Source organism: Diabrotica undecimpunctata, chromosome 3, assembly GCF_040954645.1.
Source record: "Diabrotica undecimpunctata isolate CICGRU chromosome 3, icDiaUnde3, whole genome shotgun sequence".
NCBI lineage: Eukaryota > Metazoa > Arthropoda > Insecta > Coleoptera > Chrysomelidae > Diabrotica > Diabrotica undecimpunctata.
Genome location: NC_092805.1, coordinates 79613405 through 79639325, shown reverse-complemented (window position 1 = coordinate 79639325; position 25921 = coordinate 79613405). Strand labels below are relative to the sequence as shown.

Sequence of the window (25921 nt, the reverse complement as noted above, 5' to 3'; positions counted from 1 at the left end):
TAACAATACTAGTTATAATAGATAACATTTTAATAACAGTACTAATAATAATAGACAAGATTTTAACAATAGAAGAAATACAGAGCGACCTAACTATAACAGACAGGTAAATTGTGTTCGAAGGAATAGAAGCTGCGAAGACAGGGAACGAAATAGTACAAGGCAAGAAAATGTGAGTAGAAGTCATAGTAGGGAAAGACATAGGACATCAGATCCAAGTGGTCAGATACCATCTGACAATTCTAATAATCAAAATTTTGTTCAGTAAACTTTCTGAATTACAAGTTAGGCCATTGCTATTATGAAAAACCTTCTGAATTTATTTCTTTAGATGAAGATAAAACTATTGGATCTATAAATTTAATTTATATAAATGCTTTGGCCAAAAATAAAATGATTAAAATTATGATAGATACTGGTTCAGAAAGTACTTTAGTCTCGGAGAATTTTATTTTTAATACATTAAAACTATCAGATATAATAAAGATTCCAAAAATTAAAATTGTTGGTGCAAATAATAAGAAGTTGGGTGAAATTGATAAACTAGCCAATTTTAAAATTAATATTCTTAATAAAGAAATTAATATGCAAGGATTTATTGTCAAGGATTTATGTGTTGATATATTAATGGGAAATGATGAATTGGAAAAGAAGAAAGTAAAGATAGATTTTGAAGAAAAAATGGTAACTTTGGAAGGGCAAATAATTAAATTTATGCAGAAAGATGAGGTGGAAGAAGGAATAAGAGTTGATAGGATATTATTAAAAGAAAATAATGATGTTTATGAAGAAGAAATGTATTTTGATGATAGGGAAATGTCCCAAAAGAATGTAAAGAATAATTATTGTAGTGAATATTTAAGGAATGGAAATTTTAAGCAGATGGATGCCTACGAGGTGGAGTGCGTAAAATTGGAAGCAAGGAATAATGAGTACATAATGAAGAATAATTTTATTTGTAAAGAAGAAGATATGATGAAAGTTTTAAATTGCCCTGAAGAATATAAATCAATAGTCATTTCCATATTGCAGCAACACAAGGGACTTGTCAATAAAGAAAATAGAATTGCACAAAATTATGTCCATAGTATAAAAGTTAAAGAAGAAAAAGATTTTAAAACAAAATCATACCCAATACCATATAAATACAAAGAAGAAGTAAACAAAACAATTAATAATATGTTAGAAGATGGAATACTAGGAAGAATTACAGAAATGTCATTTTTCACTAAAATCGATTTACAGCATAGTTTTTGGTTAATACCTCTAGAAAGAAAAAGTAGACAGTATACAGGATTTCGGATAGATGGAGTAGTATATCAATTCAAAGTAGTACCATTTGGACTTCAATCATTTTGCAGTGCTCTATGTAGATGTCTTCATGATATTTTGGATCAATATGAACATTTTGTAATTCACTACATTGATGATATCTTAATTTTTTCTAAAACGGCTGAAGATCATGAGAAACACCTAAAAATTATAATAAATAGATTAGACAAAGTTGGACTAAAAATAAATCAAGAAAAATGTACAATTTTTCAAAAAGTAGTGATATATCTAGGTTATAAACTTAACACTAACAGCTTACTGATATAATATATCCATTTTATTCAATAGACTTGATTTGTTAAATAGATGGTAGATTTCATTATTTTGAATCAATTTGACATCATATTTATTGTCTGATACATATGGAAATTATTTTGTACCCTAAAAATCATAATTTGGGGTTAGATACAAAATTGATTTTATAAATGTCTTTCTAATATAATAAAGTATAAAACTTACCAATTTATATGGATGAAAGCCTGTTGAATGGAAATAATTCCTAGATTTGTATCTTAACATCCATTGTAAAATGTAAACACAATAAAACAACACACAAACTTTATTTGACATGACAGTTTGACATAGACAGCGAACAGGGATGTATTTAACACATTTTAAATAAAAAAAAAATTGATTTATTAAATTTAATAAGGTATGAGAAAATTAATATTTAAAAAAATAATAAGTAAATTATTTATTTTAAATTTAATTTTGGGGTGTTGAAATGATATTGTTTAAAAAATTAATTTATAAGTTATATACTAGATAATTTTAGATATAACAAGTATTTGGTTATTTTAAGAAGTTATATACTAGAGAATTTAATAAAAATATATTTATGTGAGGGCATTTTTAAGAAATTAGCATATAATAATTGTAAAAAGTTGTATTTTAGTAGTTATGATTTTGTAAATATATTTAAGTGAGCCATGTGCATAGGCAACCAACTATACATGTGAATGACAGACAGATCTACATACTCTGAAGTGACGTTTAAGAATTTTTACGAATATAAGTGGGGTTATAGTTGTTTAAAATGTGTAGTTTATTAAATTAGAATGTTAAGTTACTAATTTAATTATATATTCTGATTTGAAAAGCCTAAATGTAAACAAAATTATCAATAGAACATTAACGAATTCTCCAGAATGCAGAATTTGACCATTGTTTACGGTCGAACATTCTCGAAATAATGGTTATGTCTGTGGAACGAACAGATATTTTTTTCGAGAACATCCATATAGAAGAAATAGAACTAAATCGAACATGATTTCTTACCAGATGGTTCTGGAAAATTGAAAAGATATAAATACCCTTGATTTGGATTCAAGATGGCCAGTTTATTATGAAAGTTAGTAGACACATTTAGTTAGTGAAGTAAATTGTTCAGAATTTTCAAGAAGTCAGTCAGAAAAGCTTAGTAAGAAATATGAAAGTTAGTTGGAGTCAGTGAATCAGTTACAAATAGTCCAATTGTTTAATATAGTGAGTTAAATGAAGATTAAAAATTATGCATATATTTTAATGCACATTTATAATTATACACAAATAATTATTGAATATTAAAAAAAGTATATTGGAAGAAATTATAATTATATTATGATTGGAGATTAGTATAAATCAACTTATAATAATTGGATATTGGAATATTGAAAAGAAGAATAAATATAAATGCTGTTTTGCTGGATTGCTTGGTGGTTTATAAATGCTGGTGAAGAAAAATATATCTTAAATTGGTAGAAGCTGATAATTGGAAAAAGTAATTTCACAAAAACAAGGATAACCGAAGTACGAAGACATTCTGTGGTGATTAGAATCTATATAGTGGAAAACAGTCCATTTAGGCATTCAGTGAAAGAAAGGTACAAAATTTTGTTAATATAATTTAGTTAGTGTCATAACAGTTTCAATTTTGAAGATAGTTTGTTTAAATTTTACATTGTCTATAGAATTTAATTAGTTTTATAAGAATATCAATTTAAAGATAGTTTATTTTAAATTTACATTGGCTAGGTTAGATATATATATATATATATATGTATATATATATATATATATATATATATATATATGTATATATATGTGTATATATATATATATATATATATATATATATATATATGTGTATATATATGTGTGTGTTTCATAATAGTTATATTAAAGATAATTTAAAAAAGAACTTACAAACTAATTCTTTGAGAACCGCGATAAAAACCCTATATTATTAAAAATACTCATTGCTCATCATTCAAACAAACAACACATCATAACAATATATATATATATATATATATATATATATATATATATATATATATATATATATATATATATATATATATCTAAGGCATAAAGTGGACTCCGCCCATGTTAAAATTCAGGTTCAAATGAGCTCCGTGGTCAAGTGGCCACCGATATACGGAGCTCACTTGACCATTCCATAATATTGGCTCTGTCGATTCGTCAACATGTATAGTTTCACAATTTTTAAAAATTTTGTGGAGCCCCTAAGTACCCCTGTATCATGAATGTATATCGCTTAGTTCACGTCTATATATTATAGGGGTCGTTCAGATCTTGTTCCGTGTATATTGGAACCATACGTATATCGGTTTAAGTAAGCTCTGATAGTTTGGCAACTATGGGATTAAGCCGTTTATTTCCAGCGTATATTCTAAACGGTTCATATAGACTCCTTACTTTTGTTATCATTCATACGCATTACAGTATGTAACAGATATGTGTACTACCAAATACCTGTTTTTGGTAGGTACGTGCTTTTCTAAAAATAGATTTATAGATACAAAAAGGAATTCATTACCAGGTTGGATGTGTTTTTTCATATGCGAAAATTTCCTAATGTATTTTGTTAACGTGAGTATGTCTTTATACGTTTTATTTAAGAATCCGGTTAAAAAGAACTTCTTTTATTTCATCCATTGTTTCATGATATCTTATATACAGCTTTTTTATTATTTTATTTCTTCTATTTTATTATTTTATTTTTTTCTGGATTCTATTTCTTATTATTCTATTTTTTAATTCTGGATAGAAGGTTATCTCAAAATTAATATTTAAGTGCTGAAATAGATATTTTTTTGTTAAAATGGGTAGTAGTGCACAAAAAAGGGAAGAATGATTAATTTTTCTAACATGAATTATACCACTTCACCAATATTACATATTTCTGAATGTTTTATCTCCTATTTAGGGGTAATATGTAATCAATATAAGTGGAGTTAGTGTCAAATTTGCAATGATCTTTATAAGTAATAGCTTACTGACTGTACTTTGCATGTTCAGTTCACATAAATAAACCTTGTCTCTTTAAAAAAGAGCGATTTAAATAGTAAAGTTAACTAAGAAAGTGTGATAAGTCTTGTACCACCCCACATGCACACAAGTTAACCGATGTTTGCAGGCAAGAGTCCTCCTGGCAGATTTAAGGAAGATAACTATCATAATGAAGTTCCGTTCGAGGGATCAGATGGCGAGGAGCAGCTTATTTTTGTTTGTATATCTTGCAGATGTGTTGATATAGCCAGTTTTTCCTCGATTCTAGTCATAAAATGGGCTGGTATTCGTGGAGTGGATGCTACGAATCTGGACTTTGTTTTTTTTTTGCTCTCTAGCTACTTATCTTCGGATATTAGGTGGATTGATAGCTACGATATTGTAGAGCTTATGTATGGATGTGAGTCTTAATATTCCCTAAATTTGGCTGACTAATTTATAACTAAATCTACGTGTTAAGTATGTGTTGGTGTCACTTATACTATCAAGGTATATTCGGCACCAGAAGCATAGAATTCAAGCGTCTACGTTTTAAGGGTGAGAGGACGTGCTTCCCATTTTTAGATGACAAGTTTGCAGAAAATATTATTTTTCTGCTTCTAGTTTGGCATTTGATTTTAAACAAAGTACTGTGAATGACAAAGTGTGATAGAAGCTATCTTCAAGGTATTTATAGCAAGTCCAGAATTTAAGGATTTCATGACACTATTGGTTCAGGTATATATTCAGATTTGTGAAAGTGTCTCTGTTAGAGACATTGAAGGAGCACACCTGACTTTTTTCAGGGTTTGGCTTAAAATTGATTCATAATCTATTTTTGTTGTATTTAAGGTATGATTTAGATTTTTCTCCACTTCACCAACAAAAGTTTTTGGCTGTGCAACAATAGATAATGTATCGTCTACATAATAAAAGTCCTAGTATTTACTGGTATGGGTTGTGTAAATTTTATACAGAGTAGGTGCCATTACAGTACCCCAAAAGAGACCGTTATTCTACGTTCTCCATCTGCTATTCTTACCATTAAGTGATACGCAAAATCTTCTGTTGTGTAGGCTTACGCGGATAATACAAGTGAGTTTATTACCTAAGGGGATATTACATGGATTTTGGAGAAATACCCTATAATTTAAGCTTTTGTGGTCGTTGGAGTTTTTGCCAGTTTTAAGCAAGGCAACAACTTTGTCTTTGCTTTGCTTGTCTAAAGACTTTGGATATTAGCCATTGTTGTATTTTTAGTTCAAATTTTATAGTTAGTTTAGTGCTCAGATCCTCAGCCAGGAGCCGTAATATTGTTCATTATATACGTGGATAGCGGATCTAAGCTCAACATCGTTGAAAGGTTCTCTCAGCTGACTGGTTTTGTTGTCTCTCATTATAAGTTTTTCTTTGCTTCTTTGCCTGCATTTAATATGTAATTTTCAGCGATTAGGTTAATACCAAATACCATAGGATTGACCATCTATATGCTTCCTGCATTTTGTTAAGCGCATATGTAAAGTGGAGTGTCTTTATCTCTATAGTGTATTTTTATGTATGAGAGAGTAATAAAACAATAAATTATGTATGCAAATCCCTAAACTGTTGATACGGGTGACTCAATGAAAAACAGATATTTGTCAACAAGTTTACAGAAGCATATAGGAAAACAATTTTAAATTGACTATGACCACCAGGTATAAAGGTTGGAGCAGAATAGAATACAATAGTTGTGAGGGTTACTAATCCCTAAATAAGGTTGCCAGTGTCGGAGTGATGGAGGTTAACAGGTACTAATGAATTTGCAAGAAATGTAAGATGTTTATTTTATTGGTTATATATAACCAATAAAAGTTTAATAAGTACCTACCTATTTGCAAAATAAAGTTTAATTCTTTAGATAAAATAAAACGTTTTATTTTATCTGAAATGAGAACATTCCACGAAGTAAGGGTTTCAACAATCAAACATTTAATTCTTTAATTCCAGGAATCTACGACAGTAAGTGACTAGATAATTACCTTCTAAACTTATTCCACAGAAAATGTGATAGTAGGTTTTTCCATTTTGTAGGAAGGTCCAAGTGGCGTATTCAAAATTCTTAACAGTTCATGTTCACGCCTCTATCCAATTCAAGTTTATTTTATACATTTTTACAACCCGGCAACATAGTAGCGTAGGAAGATATATTATGCCATATGTGAAGATAAGGCGAGTCCCTTAAGGCACCCCAAAGACGACAGACAGCACTCAAATACGAGACGAGCTCGGTGATACAGCATTTAGCGCGAGCGGACATAATACTTTAGCATTCATATTATATGTATTGTGTAATTCAAAATAAAGTCAGTTTTGTTTTCGCACGGAGTTTGATTATTAACCAGCGGCACAAGCGAAGTGCATATCAAACAAATCCATGGTCCATTCGAGTTAAATCATCAAATTTTTGTGTTGAAACAGTGTAAATTCACCGAATTCCGAACTCATATTTGTGTCATCAAATTAGCGGGCGAGATAGTGCATTCATAGTGGCCCGAGCGCGTTATAGACTGTCGAACGTTATTCTTAAGACAGTTACATAATTGGACAACTGTGGGTTTAAAATCTGTGAAGATCTATTATACGAGTTGAGGCAAATACTTGGCGCCAGGAGGCTAGCTGTTACAATAAACATACAATATTTTGGTGAGCAGTGATTTCACATTTCCTTTTATTTATCAGTCTTTGTACCTTTATTCTGCACATGTGATAATTCTGAGAACGTTAGGGTCGAATATCAAGCAATTTATAATCTGTTTCTGTTTACTGTTTAATTCATTATAAAATTATGGAGAATTTAAAGCGAAAAAAGGGCGGTTTTAAATGCAAACTCACAATATTTTCGAAATTTATATTAGCGTTAAATGATAAAATAACTAAGGGTGAAACGATTTCAGATTTAGAAGTATTACAGGCTATTGAAATGGTAAATAATATAGAACATTTACAGGGCGAATTCGATGAGGTTCAGGGGCAAATAGAAAATACGGTTCAATTTGAATTATTAGAGGATGAATATACGGAGCGCGAAGAATTCTATAACAAATATTATTCACAATTAGCGGTAGCGCGAAAAATCATTCGCGATAATCAACAAGTAGCTTGTATAGAAAGCGATAAAGCAAGTGAGCGCTCTAAGAATTCATATACAGGGCATTGTATTGAGCTTAAACCTATCGAGTTACCAAAATTTGATGGTAATTATAATAATTGGTTAGATTTTGCAGATCTTTTTGAATCTTTAGTTAACAGAAATGAGTACTTAGACAATATAAGGCGTTTTCATTATTTACGAAGTTCATTACAGGGCGGTGCGGCGCAGGTCATACGAACACTAGAGTTTACCGCCGAAAACTATGCAGTTGCGTGGAAATTAATTAGGGAAAGGTACGATAATAAGAGATTATTAATTTCCAATCATGTTAATGCCTTATTTAATATAGAGCCAATACATAAAGAGTCATCTAATAAATTGCGGCAATTAGTTGACATTTTTTCGAAACATTTATACGCGTTAAAGCAGCTAGGGCTACCTACTGATTCGTGGGACATACTCCTTATTCATATTATTTGTTGTAAGTTCGATACATCGACTTTACGCGCATGGGAGAATAGCAAAACACATAATGAAATTCCTAGTTTTGATGATTTTAAAACGTTTTTAAAATCAAGGGCGGACCTCTTAGAATCCCTTGAGGTAAATCAAACTGAAAAACAAAATACACGGAATATTTCTCAGGCGGGCGCATATTCACGGAATACGAAATATTCACATAACATTCGCGGTCTATATTCATCACAGGGAACTTTAAATAAATCGGATAATACACAGTGTTGCCCTATTTGCAAAAGGGAACACACCATTTATCAATGCGGCGAATTTTCAAAACTTTCATCTAGGGACAGGTTTGATAAAGTAAGACAGGTCAATCTTTGCACGAATTGTCTTAAACCTGGACATTTCTATAAGCGGTGTAGACAATCAACATGCAAGAAATGTGCGTCAAAACACCATACGTTATTGCATCCAGATAGGTCAAGCGAACAGAACGCAGCTTTAGTTCATCAACCGGTAGAAAACGCGAGCGATATACGATCTGCAGATAATATACAAGGTAGTTTAAACACTACCAATTTGTCAGTTTCGGCAGTTAGCGCTGCAGATCAAACTATACTGTCCACAGTATTAGTTAATATTTTTGACGGCCAAGGTAAGGCATACATAGTGCGAGCTTTGTTAGATTGCGGTTCACAAAGCTCATTCATAACCGAAAATTTATGCGATAAACTTAGATTAAAAACGACAAGCGCGAACATATCAGTCATGGGCATAAATAATATTGCATCTCCCGTTCGATTCAAATGCGAAATAAATATACAGTCGCGTAGCGATATAACTTTTCATACAACTTTAAATTGTTTCGTAATACCAGAAATTACGGGGTGCGTGCCGGCATCTGAATTAAACATTAGCGATTTGCAGATACCTAAACGTTTAAAAATAGCGGATAATCATTTTCATAAACCACAAAAGGTCGAATTGTTGATAGGAAGTGATCTATTTTGGCAAATACTGGGCACAAACAGAATTAGTTTAGATAAAAATAAACCATTCATGCAAGAAACAATGTTTGGCTGGATCATAACAGGGCCATATATCAGCCAAAACAAAGCATCAGAAAAGCGAATAACTAAGTGTAATTTCACGAACACAATCGAAGTTACAGAACAGCTAAGTAAGTTCTGGGAACTTGAAGAGGTTTTCAATAGAAAACCTGCACTCTCGGGCGAAGAAATTGCATGCGAAAAACATTTTGAAGATACGGTGAAACGCGACGCGACAGGTAAATTCATAGTATTATTGCCATTTAAGGAACCGATAAGTTCACTCGGTGATTCATTTCGTCAAGCAAAAAATAGATTTTTAAATCTCGAGCGTAAGTTGAATAAAGATGCCAATCTTAAAACTCTTTATAGCGAATTCATCCAGGAATATAAAGAGCTAGGACATATGAAAGGTTTATGCGGAATTACGGAAGCGGCAACAGACTTTAGGGTAAATACTACATTTTATTTTATGCCTCATCATCCAGTATTTAAAGAAAATTATTTGACGACACGTTTGCGCGTTGTGTTCGATTGTAGTGCGCCAACTACAAACGGCATTTCATTAAATAGTATTCAAATGGCCGGACCAACCTTACAAAATGATTTACTCTCCATTTTATTGCGTTTTAGAACACACTTATCTGTATTTAGTGCGGATATAGAAAAAATGTACCGTCAGGTATTGGTTGCAGATGATCAAAAATCCTTACAATGTATCTATCTTATGGCGAAATAATCCGGAAGAACCGATTGAAATATTTCAGTTACAAACAGTTACATACGGTATGAAATGCTCTTCTTACTTAGCGATTAAATGTCTAATGATATTGGCAGAGGAGCAAGAAGCTAAAAATCCTAACATTGCTAGCACTATTAAATCCGATTTTTATGTGGACGACCTTTTGACAGGTTTTGATTCAAAACAGAAAGCGCGCGAAGCATGTTAACAACTTTTTGAGGTCCTCAAAGGCGGAGGATTTACATTGCGTAAATTCTATTCAAATGATCCTGAAATATTGAGAGATATACCGGATAATTCAACTACGGGTTTTGTTATTCAATTCGGTGAAAACGAGAAGGCGAAAACTTTGGGATTGTTGTACTCACCGCAATCAGATACTCCGTTTTATAGCATAAGTTCATCTCTAGGCCATATAATCACAAAGCGAACTTTATTATCGGACATAGCTCAAATTTTTGATCCCTTGGGTCTATTAAGTGCGTGTACCATCATAGCGAAAATTATGTTACAACAACTATGGCTCGAGCGTCTTTCATGGGATGATCCCATACCGGAGCATTTAGCAAATAATTATTTACAGTTTAGGAATAAATTAGGAATCTTAAACAATTTAAAAATACCTCGGCATGTTATATGTTCTAGTAAGGTCAAACTAGAACTTCATGGATTTTGCGACTCCTCAGAAAAGGCGTACGGTGCTTGCATATTCATTAAATCTACCGATTCGTTAGGCAGGTCGTATTCATTCTTATTATGTGCAAAAAGCAAGGTTGCGCCCTTAAAGCCTTCTGCAATTACCTTGCCGCGTTTAGAGCTCTGTGGAGCAGTAATTTTATCGCGTTTGACCAATAAGGTCAAAAATTCATTAAATGTGCAATTCGATACGTGTTACCTCTGGACAGATTCATCGATAGTACTTAGTTGGTTAAAAACAGCAGCCAATGCATTGAAGACGTTTGTTAGTAACCGCGTAGCAGAGATCCAGGAAACCACTTCGTTTGCGCAATGGCGTCATGTGCCAGGCAAGGATAATCCTGCAGATCTAGTGTCCAGAGGCGTGGAACCAGATAAAATAATGGAGTGCAACTTATGGTGGCATGGACCGGAGTGGATCGTGCAAGATTCAGATAAATGGCCAAATTTACAAGTTGTCCCTACTGAAACAAGCGAAACGAGGAAAAACATAAAGGTTTTTACGAATAAACTTGACGAAACACAGAATACGGAAGTATTTTCATTTGAGCGCTTCTCTAATATTTTACGTTTAAAAAGAACCGCTGCATGTGTTCAGATTCATCCGCATGTGCAAAAATAAGGAAAGAACTTCTGAACCCCTTTCTTTGGATGAAATACATTCTGCATTTAATCGTATTCTAAAACTGTGTCAATCACAGTCATTTTCTAATGAAATAAAGCATTTGAACCAAAAGGGATCTTTAGATAAAAACAGCAAACTCATAAATTTATCTCCATTTCTTGATGATCAGGGCATCATGAGAGTAGGCGGGCGTTTAAAGCATTCCGAGTTTACGTATGACAAAAAACATCCCATCATTTTAGCGGCAGATCATATAGTTACATCGTTAATATTTAGTCATTTTCACAAGGATCTTATGCATGCTGGTCCTCAGCTTTTGCTTGCAACTATAAGAGAAACTTTCTGGCCGTTATCAGGAAGAAATTTAGCGCGACGTACCGTACACAAATGTGTAAAATGTTTTAGATTAAAATCTAAATCCATTCAGCCAATAATGGGTGACCTACCTGCCCAGCGTCTTGCAGGTGGCCCACCGTTTATTGTAACAGGTGTAGATTATGCGGGCCCTTTCTTAATTCGCGATAGAAAGGGTCGAGGTTGTAAACTAATAAAGAGTTACATGTGTCTTTTATTTGTTTTTGTACGAAGGCCATACATTTAGAATTAGTTACAGAACTGTCTAAGGAATCATTTCTGTTAGCCTTTAGAAGATTTATTGCGCGAAGAGGCAAGCCTCAAAAGATGGTTTCCGACAATGGAACCAATTTTATAGCAGCTAGTTCGGAGTTAAAATTGTTAAGAAAATTTTTAGAGCAGCACACTCCCGCGATAAGAGAATCCTTGCTAAAGAATAATATTTCGTGGTCCTTCATACCTCCATATTCTCCACATTTTGGCGGACTGTGGGAAAGCGGAGTAAGAACAGTTAAGCATCATTTGCATAGGGTTTTGGGAAACGCGCACTTAACGTTCGAGGAATTTTATTCGTTGCTTGTGCAGATTGAAGCTATAATAAATTCCCGACCGATTCATCATTTATCCTGTGATCCAAATGATCTCTCCCCATTAACTCCTGCACATTTTCTCATCGGAAGACCACTTATTACCAATCCGGATCCAGATTTGCGTCATGTTCCAGTTAATCGTTTCTCAAAATTCCAGCATATTGAGCAGCTTTCTCAGCATATATGGGAACGATGGAACAAAGAATACATCTCCTCCGAACTACAAAAACGCACGAAATGGACTACTACTAACGGTGAAGTTGCGGAAAACACGTTAGTGCTCATAAAAGAGGACAATTTACCTCCATTAGGGTGGAAGTTAGGTCGCGTGATAGAACTTTTACGCGGCAGTGATGGTGTAGCCAGAGTTTTTAGGATAAAGACAGACAATGGTATCGTAACTCGTTCTTTTTCCAAGGTGTGTCCGCTACCCGTTTCGGACTAAGCGTAGTTTAAACATTTGAACATTTAGCATTAGCAGACGATTTTGTTGGCAGTATTTGCCAAGGCGGGGGCCATGTTCACGCCTCTATCCAATTCAAGTTTATTTTATACATTTTTACAACCCGGCAACATAGTAGCGTAGGAAGATATATTATGCCGTATGTGAAGATAAGGCGAGTCCCTTAAGGCACCCCAAAGACGACAGACAGCACTCAACTACGAGACGAGCTCGGTGATACAGTATTTAGCGCGAGCGGACATAATACTTTAGCATTCATATTATATGTATTGTGTAATTCAAAATAAAGTCAGTTTTGTTTTCGCACGGAGTTTGATTATTAACCAGCGGCACAAGCGAAGTGCATATCAAGCAAATCCAGTTCACTAAAAGTAGGTACTTCAGTTGCAAGGTGCAGTTTATTGTGTATACTAGTGTTATAGAAAATTTGGAAGTGCCGTGTAAACGCCGAAAAATTGGCCTTTGACAGTTAATGAAAAAACATTAATATTTAATTGTTTTAAATCATTTACAGACAAACGTTTATGTGAAAGTGTTGATGAGACCGTTGAGTTAGTTAGCAGTACACTTGGTGTTGGGAAATCTACGATTTACAGAGTTATTAAAGAAGAGAAATGTGGTAGTTTTCAAATGCCACGTAATGCTCCAGGGAAACCAAAATTTCAAATAGAATATCATTTTAAAGAAGGACTTCGACGGAAAGTGCGTGAATTCTTTTTTAGACAAGAATTTCCAACATTGAATAAAGTTCTTGTCTCAGTTCGAGATGATAAGGATTACCCAGAAATGAGTCGAAGTACGTTATGGAAAGTTTTAAAAGAAATAGGCTTCCGCTGGAAAAAGAATCCCAGAAAGTCTATTTTATTAGAAAGAAGCGATATTGTCATATGGAGAAGACATTTTCTAAGAACCATAAAGGAAATGAGAAACCAAAAAAGAAAAATATTTTATCTTGATGAAACATGGATCAACGAGGGTCATACACCAAATAAATTTTGGCAGGATGAAACTGTTACAAGTCAAAGGCACGCTTTTGTAAATAACTTATCTACTGGTTTAAACCCACCATCAGGAAAGGGACGCAGGCTGATAATAGTACACATTGGCAGTTCAGACGCTTTTGTTGAAGGTGGTTTATTAACTTTTGAATCAACTCGTACCGGTGACTACCATGAAGACATGAACGCTGATGTCTTTCAAGAATGGTTCGAACAAATGATAGATCTTCTTCCTAAGAACTGTGTAATAGTAATGGATAATGCAAGTTATCACTCCAGACTTATAGAAGGACTGTCCACAACCAAGTGGTTAAAAAAAGACTTGCAGAATTGGCTGAGTTCAAAAAATATTACGTACCATCCCAGATCTATAAGAAAGGAACTTTATTCGTTGTGTGCCCTTCATAAAGAAAAATTTAAAAAATACGAAATTGATGAAATTGCCAAAAATCGTGGAATGACAGTACTTACATCCCCACCATATCATTGTGAATTAAACCCGATTGAACTGGTATGGGCACAGATAAAGAGTGAAGTTTCAAGAAAAAATACCACTTTTAAAATTCATGATGTTAAACAGTTGTTTTTGGAGGCCGTAAATAATGTAAAACCTGAAAACTGGGAAAAGGCAGTAAATCACACTATTAAAGAAGAGGAAAAAATGTGGAAGCTGGACAATATTACTGATAAAATGATCGAACCAGTTATTATAAATCTTGGTTCTGAAAGTTCATCTTCTGAATCTGATTTGGATTTGTAACAAGTAGCTGTAAGTTTTATATTAATATTTTTATTCATCTATTTAACATACCTTAGACGGTTTTAAAAACTCTTTTTCTCTTTTGTAATTTTTAAAAATTAAAAAAAATGTGAATTTTTTAAAACCCTTTTTAATGTAGGCCAGTCAGTTCTAATATAGTGTGTGATAAAAGAGGTCACTTTTGTTTACATACACATAATACTTTATAACACTGAAATAATTCATTTATTTTTTACAATTATTCAAAGTAATTTTTCAATTAATCTTGAGCACGCCCATGGAGTGGTCGGAGGTACCAGTAAAAAATTATGCTAATTACTCTCTCGTTCATAAAAATAAACTATAGATATACTCTTAATATTTATACACATAATTAGAATAGTTGGTCCTAAAAAGGACCGATTTGACAAAAAACATATTGAACGGGTGATTGAAGAATTAACGATTACTTAATTATTCATTACCCAGGGTACGTCCGATTGCGGTGGTCTTATTAGTACTTCAATTTTCGTGAACGCTTCTACTTTAAACTTCATAAAAAATGACTAATCTTTCACTTTTCTGTTACTGTTATTTTAAGACGATATTTCGAGTCAGATTTGTATAGTAATAACTATAGTTAATATATAGTCTCTTCGCGAAAAGTAAATGAGTTTGTAGTATCGGTTACAACTCATATATATTGATAATGAGGAAATAAACAGGTTAAAATAGGTGTAGAAAATTTTACCTACATATATCGGCACCATTGTTTAGGAGATGGGTTTATCCCAGAGATCAAAGGTTACATACTTTTACAGGTGTATTCTAGGTTCTATTTATATATTTCTATTACTAAAAAAGTGTATTTATAATAAAGGCCTTAAGCTATCTGTAGATTCTATGAATATTATAATCTATGGAAATTAGCAAATTAAAAAATACAGACATAATTCTGAATGACCAACTTGAGACAAACAGTTATCCCCTCCTCAACTTATTGTTACAAAATATGACGTGTAAACGCATACCTGTTTAATTGTTAGATAAAATAAATTTCCATCAAGTAACGGTCGAATCTATCACTTACTAATAGAGTACAAAAAGACCTGCTTTTAGAGTATGGGTACTTTAGTACAAAGTACCCTTTGCTTTTGCCAATTGCTTTGTAACTTTCTCAGCGATGGGTCTCCCTTTTGCTCATCAATAATGTTCCCGCTCGATATAGTTATTCTAAGATATTCAGATTTCACTATATGCTCTACATTTTGTTTTATCTCCTATTAATTTACAACTACGACGAAATCTTTATAATATATCTGATGCATTGATATTAAAGTGGAGTAGAATACTTGGTAAATAATATTTATTTGTTTTGAGTATACTTATTTTACAACCTATTACATAAAAAAATAAATACTTGTGTGCTCAGTGCTTTCTAAGTCTGTAAAACATAAACATGCTTCCATATTAGATTATACATTTATTAAGAATGTCCACTCTCTGAATTGAAGTTTTTATCTTAAAATATGACTGTGTCCCACAATCTTTCACAAAAGTTATTCTTTTCTGAAATTTTCTGAATAAGGTTCAATAGGTTTTTATATTTTGTTTTACGTTTTAATCTTTAAATCGGAGTTTATTTTTTGGAAAACTATAAACATGTGACAACAAATTGCTATATGAACGGCGTTATGCATCACTAGACCCAGACCAATTTCTTAAATTGTGGATTATGGCGCTTTCTGGTGGAAAAGAGGAACAACAGGATAACATCAGATGTAGACCAAACCAAAGAAATTAGGACACGCATTGAAATAGCACGTGCATTATTTTTTAAACTTAAAAAGTTTCTTTGCTTTCGGGATATAAAGTTAGAGCCTGAGAATGCTTTGATGTTACGTGTTCTCTACTTTTCTTTATGGCTTGGAAGCGTGAACACTAAAACAAGTCCATCTGAATAAGTTGGCCGCCTTTGAATTTTGGTGTTACAGAAGAATCCTACGAATATCGTGGGTTCAAAGAATGTCATACGTGGAAGTAACTAGAATGATAGGAAATGGGGCAGAAATATTATTAACTATCAAAAGACGAAAACTTGAGTACTTAGGACATGTGATGAGAGGGCAAAAATACGCATTATTACAACTTATTATGCAAGGCAAAATCCGAGGAAAGCGAAATGTGGGAAGACGAAGAATATCCTGGCTTAAAAACTTAAGGGAATGGTTTGAATGAAGTAGTGCAGAACTTTTTAGAGCGGCAGTCAACAGAGTCCGTATAGCCATGATGATTTCCAACCTTCGATAGATGGAACTTAAAGAAGAAGATAGAAAAAAGCATAGACTATCTACGTAATAAATCCCATTAACCTCTTAGTAACGGATAACCAGATATATTTAAAAAATTAAGTACCTTTCTTTTTATTTTGGATTTTGAATTTTGCATAACTAGAGCAAGCGACTAATTTTTGTGTATTAGTTTTGGACCAAGCACCTCTTGCGAGCGTTTTAATGATTGTAAATTGAATATTTGGCAACATATGTACATAAACGTGGTTAACAATGGTGACGTTGGCAACTTGTTGAGGCGTTTAGGTTAGGAAGTAGTGGCAGTTATTGCTTAAATTTTTCTATAATAGTCACATTACAGAAGAGCTAACAAAGAAAGAGAATACTTAACAAAAGAAATAACATTAAGTAAAATGTATGAATTGTATATTGAAGAAGCAGACAATGACCTTGTTAAATTTTCGTTTTACAAAAAATGTTTTTAACACGATTTAATCTTTAAAGAAAAAAGTTGAAAAAAGATACTTGTAGTAGATGTGATTGTTTCGAAGTAGAAATTAAAAATTGCGCAGATAACGAACAATTAAGCGTTAAAAAAAGAAAAAATGTGCACTTAGAAGGAAGAAAGCTAGACATGAAGATAAGCAACGATCAACCAGAAGTGGAAACCTTTTGTTTTAATTTAAAGAAAAACTCTTCCCCTTTCGAGAATTTTAAAAAATATTGTATATTATAAGCGTCAATTATGTATTTACAACCTTGGTATCCATAGCGGCAATGATAACAAAGGTCATTGTTATATTTGGATAGAAGGTGAAGCTGGTCGGGGAGCCCAGGACGTAGGCATTTGTCTTAAGAAACACATTGAAGAAAATGTTACTTCTGCAAAACATGTAATTTTGTGGTCAGACTCTTGTGGCGGTAAAAAATCGCAGCATTAAAATAGTTTTCATTCTGAAAACGATTTTGGAAACTCATCCTACCATTGAAAAGATTACATTACGCTATTTCTTTCCTAGTCATAGCTTTTACCCAATGGTAGTGATTTTGGAGATTTTGAAAATGCCCTAAAATTTCAACAACGTTTATATACCGTTGATGATTACCTAAACGTGATGAAAAAATTCCGTGAAAAGAACCCACTAGTAGTTCACAGAATGAAAAAAGAAGAATTCGTCAAGCTAAGAAGAAATACAAGCGAATCAACAGAAGAGACCAATTTAATAGATCTTGATAAAATATTAAAGTTAACAACTACAATTTCGTAAATATGGAACACTTAAAATATCTTAGATAAATAATCACGGTTAATAATAATGCCACTAAAGAAATATATATCATAATTTAAACTTTTTACCTATTTTAATACATAGATGTTAATCATGGACAACGACTAAAACAGATAAGGAAGACCTACGAATATTTGAAAGGAAAATAATAGGAAAATTGTTTTAACCTCATTATCATATCGCTACAAATACGTATAGAAGAAGAACACATACTGAATAAAGAAAGCTCTTATAACGATATTGTTTAGAAAAATAAATAAATTAAGGTAGATCGTACACATGCATAGACGTTAAGATGTCAAACTTGTAAAACTGGTATGGAAGGAAGTTAGCACAGAAGAATACCACTTGGGCGTCTCAGTATGCAATGAAAAGAAAACATCCAATCATATCTCAAAAAATTAACATCGTGAAGGTTCTTCTCTGAACCCCATAACAAATGGCTGATCTTTTACTTTTCATTAAAAATTTAAATTTTAATAAGTCACGTAAATAACGTTTTAAAAATTTATGTCAATATTTCTGAAGTGTCTTTCCTGGGATAACTTTTTTTAAGCCTGGTTTGTTTGATTAAATGTAATTGATTTGATAGTCCCCAACAGATGAGTATTGACTATAGGTAGGATAGCAGGTAGTTGAACAGGCATGTTTTGATAAATATGATGGGTCGGTAGATAGTCTCATTATTTCTAAATCTGACCTCATGTTACCTTCCCCCTTCATTTGTGGAAGTCCTAAAGGCATTTTTTCTCTTGGGGCATCCTCCCAATTTAACTTGGCAATGTAGTTAATATAGAGCCTTTGGATATAGCCAGCGCAACGTTAGCATTGAGATTTAGCTTCTTGTACGACGTTGTTGTCTATATATATATATATATATATATATATATATATATATATATATATATATATATATATATATATATATATATATATATATATATATATATATGTGTTTGACCTTGGCATTAGTTCCGTTCGGTATTGGTTAGTACGCGGACCTTTCTAAGTCAGAAAATACTTCTGATGGCTTTTCTAGCAATCCTGATCTAATTAATACCTGAGTTTTACGTACATTGTTTTGTTAGCGTTGTGGCCACATATCCACACAGTTACACATCAAACATCAGTTATCTACCTGAATATTCCCTTTTATTTCTTATGTTACAACGTTATCTACGATATTTAAAATGTTGCAATCCTTTAAAATTATATGTGTCTATTGTTACGTTATGCCCTACTCTACGTCATCTCTTTTGTATGTTAAAGAACATTTATATGCTTTATTACTGACTATTAGACCGTTTTTTTATGCTAATATCATTATTTTATAGCATTCTAATATTTAATTTATGGATTAAATCCGGATAGCAAATTGATATTCTTCACTTTCTCGAAAAAATAATATTCTAACACACAAAATCCTATTAAATTGCCAAAACCTTCCTTGCATATTCTATTCACTCATGAGGGGCAGTAGCAATATCAGTACCATAATAAGGCGTATAGTACTGGACTGGCTAATCGTTGGATAATGGGAAGCATGAGTTTTAATGTTTTCGGGACTGCCATCTGTTAGCGGAGAGCAGAGATATCAGTACCAAGTTAATGCATATAGTAATTGTTGCTTGAACTTTATTATTATTAAACAACACTATATTTTCTAGTAAAATCATCATGACTTTACAGTAAGACAAATTTTCGAACGTTGGTTATGGAAACATCATGTACATACCACCAGGTTCCCTATGTCGATATCCAGCAAAATCGTTGTAATAAGGAGACGGCAAACAAAAATCCAGAGATAAAAATATGCACCAAGAAAGTCTGTTTTATTCAACAGTCGAATAAACTAAAGATTCTTGATTCAAATAGTCACAAAATCAATAAACAGCTTAGTAAAATAGAAATAACGCCTATTTAAGATGTAATCCATTAACGGGCCAAGGTACAAAGCACTCCTGGCATATGCTAATGATATGGATCTCATAAGAAACTCTCTCCGGTCTGCAAACATCTTTAACAAAGTGCACGAAAAATGTTTCAATTAAAATCAACGAAATGAAAACCGAATACAAGCGAATCAACAGAAGAGACCAATTTAATAAATTTAGAAAAAACATTAAAGTCAACAACTACAATTTCGAAAGTATGGAACACTTTAAATTTGCTGTGGCAAAAATCATCATACTTGGGTTACATTGATATTTATGTGGCAATCAGCTGTAAAAGTCATTGCCTTTTTTCTTGTCGTATCATATTTTAGCATATCATATTTTGAGTGAAATTGATCCTAAATGCGTCTAATAATATTAAGGTTTTAAAACAGCTGTGTTTTTATGCTCATTCGTTCACCTTTTGTAAAACAGTCTGTGTAAATATAAGGGATTTATATAATCTTTTCATTTCGTAATATATTCGTTTTATAATTATAGTTCTCTTGCTTTTATTTTCTATGGTAATACATATACATAGCCAATTCAAAAGGAAGAAAACCAGCGAGTTCTAAATTGAACATAAACATTATTCTCTCTTTCTCCCTATATGTTATATAAAGATTATCGTCATCGTATAGTCAGAACGGAACAAGATTCTATTGCCTTTTCTTCTTTTTGTCTTCTCTTTTCTATTGAAAATACAGCCAGGTAAATGACGTTTTTAAAAGTTATGTCAATATTTCTGAAGTGCCTTTCCTTGGATAATTTTTTTTAAGCCTAGTTCGTTTGATTACATGTAATTGATTTGATATTCCAGAACAGATAAGTATTGATTGTAGGTAGGATAGCAGGTGTTGATAAATATAATGGGTCGGTAGATAGTCTCATTATTCCTAAATCTGACCATATGTTACCTCCTCCTTCATTTGTGGAAGTCTTAAAGGCATTTTTTCTCTTGGGGCATCCTCCCAATTTAACTTGGCAATGCAGTTATTATAGAGTCTTTGGATAAAGCCAGCGCAACTTTAGCATTGAGATTTAGTTTCTTGTACGACGTTGCTATCTTTATATATGTGTTTGACCTTGGAATTAGCTCTGTTCGGTATTGGTTAGTACTCGGACCTCTGTAAGTCGGAAAATACCTCTGATGGCTTTTCTAGCAATCCTGGTCTAATTAATACGTTCTCGTCACGTATCCACACATTAGCACTGGTTTGATCACTATTTTATATATCCTGATTTTAGAGATTCGAATTAGACTTCTGGATTTAAAAGAGGGTTATATATACTAGATTAAGAGAGGTGGCCTTTCGGCCTATTCCACTGCGACCTTTTCAGATATATTGTGGTCCTCTAGTCCTATATAACATTCTCTAGCCTGGCCCTTTTTATAAAGTCTAGTAGCTTCGAGACTGTACCTTCCATGTAGCTATTTGCCGGTGGATTTTCTTCTCCTAATGCAAAGAACCGCACATTTGCCAGACTGTCACACTGACATAAAATGTGCTCTGCTGTTTCTTCTTCGAGGTGACAGAATCTGCACAAGTCATCATCTGATAATCCCATCAGCTTCAAGTGCCTATTCAGCTTACAGTGCCCTGTTAGAAGACCTACTATGACCTTGACTGTTTTCCTGTCTTTGCTTATTAGGTCTGCCGTAAATTTTGGCGAATGTTCTGTAATGAACTGTTTCGCCTGTCTTTGTCCTGGTGAATTCCTCCACCATTGCAGAGATTTGCGAGCTACCCACTTCCTTGTAGCCGTTCTTGTTACTGATTTTGCAACTCCGCAGAAGGGTTCCGGTCCAATGAATGGCAATGATGAGCCTTGTTTGGCCATTTCATCTGCTTTTTCATTGCCCTTATGACCCTCGTGCCCCGGTACCCAGGCTACCGTAACCTTGCTTCGGTCTCCTAGTTTATTTAGGGCACACACGCAATCCCATACTAGCTTAGAATTGACCTCTACGGAATTGAGTGCCTTAAGCGCTGCCTGACTATCTGTGAAGATAGCAACTGAACAGAACGTTCTTTCCTGCCTTTCTATTTCTTCCACGCAGTGATGGATTGCAGTTATTTCCGCCTGGAAAACTGTCACATCCTTAGATAGACTTTCCGGGAAATCTATCCCTTAATTTGTCCCTACCATGCCGGCTCCCACACCCTCCGATGTTTTTGAGCCATCCGTGTACCAGGTAGCAGCAGCTTGTATGGGTACACCTTTATTCCAGTCTTCCCTGCCTGGTATCTTAATTGTGAACTTATTGTTAAAGCTATATCTCGTAACTGTTGCATCGATAGGTTTCCCCATCACAATATCGGCTTTTAGCTCCTCGATTAGCTTTCTGTTGTCAGTACCATGCATCTGGCTTATATGTCGCTGACTATGGATTAATCTGTGCATCACGGATCTGGCTTCGCCCTGTATAAAGATATGAAGTGGTGGTAGATTCAACAGGACTTCCAGCGATGCAGTAGGAGTTGTTTTTAAGGCCCCCGTAATACACAGGCATGCTAGCCTTTGTGTATTACCTAGCAGCCTTATTGCTCCCCCTTGCTGCGTCTTTGTCCACCACGTCACCGAGCCATAGGTTATCATGGGTCTAATAACCCTTGTATATAGCCATAGAGTCATTTTGGGGTTAAGTCCCCAATTCTTACCGCACATTCTTCTACATCTGCCCAAGGACATAGTAGCTTTCTGTGTGGTTTTTAGAATGTGAGTATTCCATGTAAGCCTATGATCAAAATATACCCCAAGGTATTTTGTTTCTTTGGCAAATGAAATCTCTGTTCTTCCCAGCACCGGTGGTTTTAGGCCTTGTAGTGCTGTTTTTTTGGTGAAGTTGACAATTTGTGTTTTCTGAGCATTGACTATCAGTCTCTCTTGTTTACACCAGTCGTCAACTATATTTAGGGCTGCTTGCATTCTCTCAGAAACTACCTGAGCAAACCTGCCCCTGACAACGACTGCTATATCGTCAGCATATCCTAGACAATAAAAGCCTTCTGTGGACAGATTTCTGAGGAGATCATCTACCAAGGTTGCCCAAAGTAGAGGGGACAGAACTTCTCCTTGTGGACAGCCTCTGCCTACTTTTGCTTTGATGGTTGCTTTACCCAGAGTGGACATTACTGTCCTATTCTCCAGGGATGCCCTTATCCATCTGCATATTACCGCAGGTGCACCTCGTCTACTCATAGCCCCTATCAAAGAGCTGGTGGTAACATTATTAAATTCCCCTTCTATATCTAAAAAAGCGGCCATTGCTATCTCTTTGTCTTCCATTGACTTTGAGATAAGCCTATTTAGATCATCCAACGCGGAGTCCGTAGATTTACCAGGTTGGTATGCATATTGACGATTGCTTAGAGGATTATCTGTTAGCACTTCGTCTCTGATGTACCTATCAAGAAGCCTTTCCAGCGTTTTTAATAGAAAAGAAGATAGGCTTATCGGTCTGTATGACTTTGGTGTTAGGTCTGATACTTTACCTACCTTAGGCAAGTATATGACTTTGACCTTTTGCCATATTTCCGGTACGATCCCCCATGCTAAAGTGGCTTTGAGGAGCTTGCATAGGTGTGGTATCAATACCTCTAATCCCATATGCAACAGTATTGGATATATGCCATCTGTCCCTGGAGACTTATATGGCCGAAACTTATTTATTGCCCATCTAATTCTGTTTGGTCTTGTGATTGCTGTGGCTATTTTCCAATCTGTAGACCTTGGTCTAGTGAGCCTTTGGTCTATGTTGGTTTGCCTATCTGCATCATCCAGAATTGTTGAGCCCGGAAAGTGCGTGTTCATTAGTTCTCTAAGACTTTCCTCTTTGGTGTCCGTAAATTTGCCATTAGCTTTCTTTAGGAAACCTACTTCTTTGGTTGTAGCACCATCCTTTGCCAGGACTTTATGAATTCGAGAACATGCCGGGATATCTGTAATCTCCTCGCAAAACTCTCTCCATGAATTCCTTTTGGCTTTCCGAATTTCTTTATTGTATAGCGTTAGCTTATACCTGTAGGCATCCCAATCTTGGTTACTTTTGGCTTTATTAAATAGGCTTCGGACTTCCGACCTCATCTTCCTTAAGCCGTTGTTCCACCAGACTGTATTACTGCCCGTACTTTTCCTTGTTTTTTCTGGACAATTTTCCTGGTAAGCCGCCATAATAGCTTCGCTTATCGTTTCTGCCGCCGAATCTATAACCTCTGGGCTTTTAAACGAAATCGTACATTCCTCGAGATTTTTACTGAGGGACTCCCTATATCCTACCCAGTTTGTATCTCTAGGATTCCTGTATTTAATTTCCGATGGAAAAATATCAAGGTCAAATCGTATATGTCTGTGATCCGAACATGAGGGTTCGTCAGACACAAACCAATTTGTTATTATATCACTTATCCTGCTCGTGCAGAGTGTTAAATCTAACACTTCTTTGCGTGCCTTAGTGACAAAAGTTGGCTTGTTTCCTATATTGGATATAACCAAACCTTCAGATAAGATGAAATTCAAAATATACTCACCCCTTGCATTAATGTTTGTGCTTCCCCACACGGTGTGATGTGCGTTGGCATCACATCCTATAATGAGCTGTAATCCTTTTTCTAGACAATATGCAACTATGTCGCTTATAATGCTTGGTGGACACAGAGTCTCATCACCTGGAAAGTAGGCTGAACACACCACCAGTTTCTTCTCTCCTACTTATGTGGTTATAGTTAGAACAGCTGTAACAATATCATCAGTGCAGAGCACCGGGATTAATGTACAATCTACTCTATTACTGTGAATTATACACGACCTTGGCCTTACAGCTTTGGGTGTGTATAAAACCTTACCTTGTTTGGTTGATAGGCCAGAAATCTTCTCACCTATCCTCCAAGGCTCCTGCAGGAGGGCCACATCAATGCCTTCTTGTTCCAATCTTCTAACTAGCGTTGTCGATGCGGCTTTTGCATGTTGAAGATTGGCCTGCAGGAGCCTTATTTCTCTCTTCATTGCGAAGAGATGGCCGGTTCTGGATCTGTGGACATTCCTTCTTCCGTGGGTCCGACACACTCTTGGACATTAGTCCTTATGGGTGTGTCAGCTCCGCCCGAAGAAGGTTGTTCCTCGTCCTGAACCTCCATATGTAGGGAGGTCTCCCCTGTTTCACTGGATTGAGTTGCTACTGGCTTTTCATTTCGTGTTTTTGTCTTCCCTTCTTTGGGTCGGAACGTTAACCGTCCTACTCCGAAAAAGGGTGACATTTTTAATTTCTGGAGTTCTTCTCGAGATTCAGAATCCATCGAGAAGGTCCATAACACCCCTTTCTCTAAAGGTTTACTACCTCAGACTGTCCATAAATGTGTCCTGAGCCCATGGTTACTTATCCTTAGTCTATTAAGGATCCTTTTGGACTCAAGACGTTCCCCATGCTCGTCCTGTACGAAGACAGTGCATGAGTGCGGCTTGGGTATGTCTTCCCCCTCTACAGCCCTGAGAGATGCACTCTCCCAAGGCCTCAGGGTTGGAATCACCTCCTTCAGCCACCGCGCAATTATGTCGTCCGCACAGTTAAGTTCCAGGAAACCCGGCCTGTATGTACTCTTCAGGAAGCGAACCTGTGGTCCTGCTTCCGGAATTTTGTCATACGCACCCAAGATGGCTATTTCGACTGCCTTAAGCTTGTCTATATCCATCTTGGCTTCCGGGAATCCTGTTAGTACCACTGCAACCTTAACAGAAGCGGCAGCTTCGCTGAAAGTCACACCTTCGGTTCTTGGCCTTTTCCCTTTGCGTTGGCTTTCGGGTGGTGTGCTTCCGTCTGACCTTAGCCTTTTTGGGCCATCGATCTTCTGGGTTTGTATTACTTTTGTCATGGCCTTTATTGGCTTTGACGGCATCTCTTTTGCCCTTTCAGTCGCCTTGGTGAAATTGGCCTTTATTACAGCCCTTTTGGC

At 34.7% G+C, this 25921-nt stretch overlaps 1 protein-coding gene across 1 annotated transcript in view; it reads right to left on the bottom strand.

Annotated features, from left to right (window-relative positions):
* The window catches only part of LOC140435919 (uncharacterized), a 38925-nt gene extending 13948 nt beyond the window's left edge, over positions 1 to 24977 (bottom strand). Inside the window, exons 1-2 of the mRNA XM_072524630.1 lie at positions 24818 to 24977; positions 23995 to 24679 (exon numbers count right to left, since the gene is read on the bottom strand). Of these exons, the coding sequence (XP_072380731.1) occupies positions 23995 to 24679; positions 24818 to 24977 (845 nt within the window). The remainder of the gene's footprint in view (positions 1 to 23994; positions 24680 to 24817) is intronic.
* Positions 24978 to 25921: the final 944 nt, after the last annotated feature.